The sequence below is a fragment of the Corvus brachyrhynchos genome, unplaced genomic scaffold (genome assembly GCF_000691975.1).
Source record: "Corvus brachyrhynchos isolate BGI_N302 unplaced genomic scaffold, ASM69197v1 scaffold65, whole genome shotgun sequence".
Taxonomy (NCBI): domain Eukaryota; kingdom Metazoa; phylum Chordata; class Aves; order Passeriformes; family Corvidae; genus Corvus; species Corvus brachyrhynchos.
In genome coordinates, this window is record NW_008238365.1 from 1403214 (window position 1) to 1404867 (window position 1654).

Consider the following 1654-nt stretch of genomic DNA (forward strand, 5'->3'; position numbering starts at 1 on the left):
ACCCGGCTGAACTCCTGCTCCCTCAGGTACACCTCCAAGGGACCAGTGGTCTTTGCCATCTTCCTGCTCTGGCCTCGGGACAGTGACCTGCATCTGTCCTCGCCCATTCCATCCCCAGGCACACGGGTAAGGGACTTTAAAAAAGACAGCACACACTGAGAGCCCATTTGGGGGTGTTTGTGGGCTGGGAAGGACCAGCCTGACTGCATTTAGGAACTGGGGGGAGCAGGAAAGTTGTGTGCTGTGGGCTCCCTGCAGATCCTTGCAGCATCCCAGGCTGTTCCCCAGGCTTTGGCCCACTTGACGTGGAACACGGGGCTGGAGTTGCCAGGACAGGCTCATGACTGCCAGGGAACAGGCAGAGACTCTTCTCCTGGAGTCTTTTGATCCTGCTGTCGCAGGGCAGGGAACCAAATATCCTCAGAGCAGGAGTGGCTGTTCCTGCAGCCCAGATTCAGCTCAGGTGCACTGCCCTGCTCGTGGCAGATGTCACCGTGACGCAAATGTTTGAGTGTCCTTTGCTCTGAACAAACAGGGGCAAAGCATCAGCAACAAACACCCCCCAAAACAACAAACCAGAGCCTGGTGTGGCCTCAGAACACCCCGTGTGTCGCCCTTTGTGCCACGTGAGCCACGGCTGGGGACCTGCAGGGCTGCCCTGGCCTGTGGGCAGTGCTGGGGTGTGCAGAGGGGACCTGGTGAGCTCCAGCTGAGTGTCCCCTCCTTTCCTCTGCAGGTGACACTGTTGGGGTATGCTGGCACTCTGAAGTGGCAAAAATCCCCAGGGAAAGGGATGCTCATAACCCTGCCCTACATGCTCCCGTCTCCTCTCCCTCCTCAGTCCGGCTGGGCGGTGAAGCTCGAGGGTGTGAAGTGATGCCTGTGGGGGGGACACAGCACCTCCCCCTGCCTTTCTTTTTGATTGAGGGTTTTTATTTTTCACGTTGAATACATTATTTTTCACTCAAGAGAATCTCTCCTCCAATCTCTGTTGCCTTGTGTTACGTTGGTGTTGGTCAGCTACTTCCATGATGAATAAATCCAATGGAAGCTTGCTGGAAGAGATCTGGAAGAAATCATCTGTAAAAAATGTGACACAAATCCATCAACAAACTTCAGTTTATATTCTGCTGCAGACAGCTACAAGAAAAGGTTTTGTTCTTGGTGAATTTTTAAGAGACTGCACCATTGTGAGTTGCACTTCTGAGCTGATGAACTTTCAGCTCCAGTGAGAGCAGGTTTCCTGCGTGGATGCTGAACTCCTTACAAAGGGTTCAACAACGCGTGTCTGAGGGATGAAACTGCTCACAGGAGCACGCAGGTTGCTGCGAAGGCCCCACAACCTTGCAGACAGGCTTTGTCTTATTCCTGTCTGAGCACAGCCTGCCAGAACACTGGGAGCTGAGCACGAGCAGAGCCCCGGGGCTGGGCCACGTGCGGAGCTGGTGCTGCGGGGGCTGTTACTCAATTGACAAACATCCAACTGCCCCGGTTTCAGAGAACCGAGCGCCAGGGACCCGCTCGCAGGAGCACCGCCCGGCTCCGGGGATGACGCCGTTACAAACAGAAAAAAAAAGGGGGACAAAAAGTGACAACAGAACGACGGCCTCTTCGCCTCGCAGCCCCATAACGCCGGTAACCTCTGGCGCGGAGC

General features: G+C 55.2%; 1 protein-coding gene across 1 annotated transcript in view; it reads left to right on the forward strand.

Moving 5' to 3' along the window:
- FUCA1 (fucosidase, alpha-L- 1, tissue) overlaps positions 1–1061 on the forward strand; it is a gene marked incomplete at its 5' end in the record, with an annotated part of 4357 nt that extends 3296 nt beyond the window's left edge. The window contains 2 exons of the mRNA XM_017736099.1: positions 27–126; positions 737–1061. Coding sequence (XP_017591588.1) covers positions 27–126; positions 737–877 — 241 coding nt within the window. The remainder of the gene's footprint in view (positions 1–26; positions 127–736) is intronic.
- Positions 1062–1654: the final 593 nt, after the last annotated feature.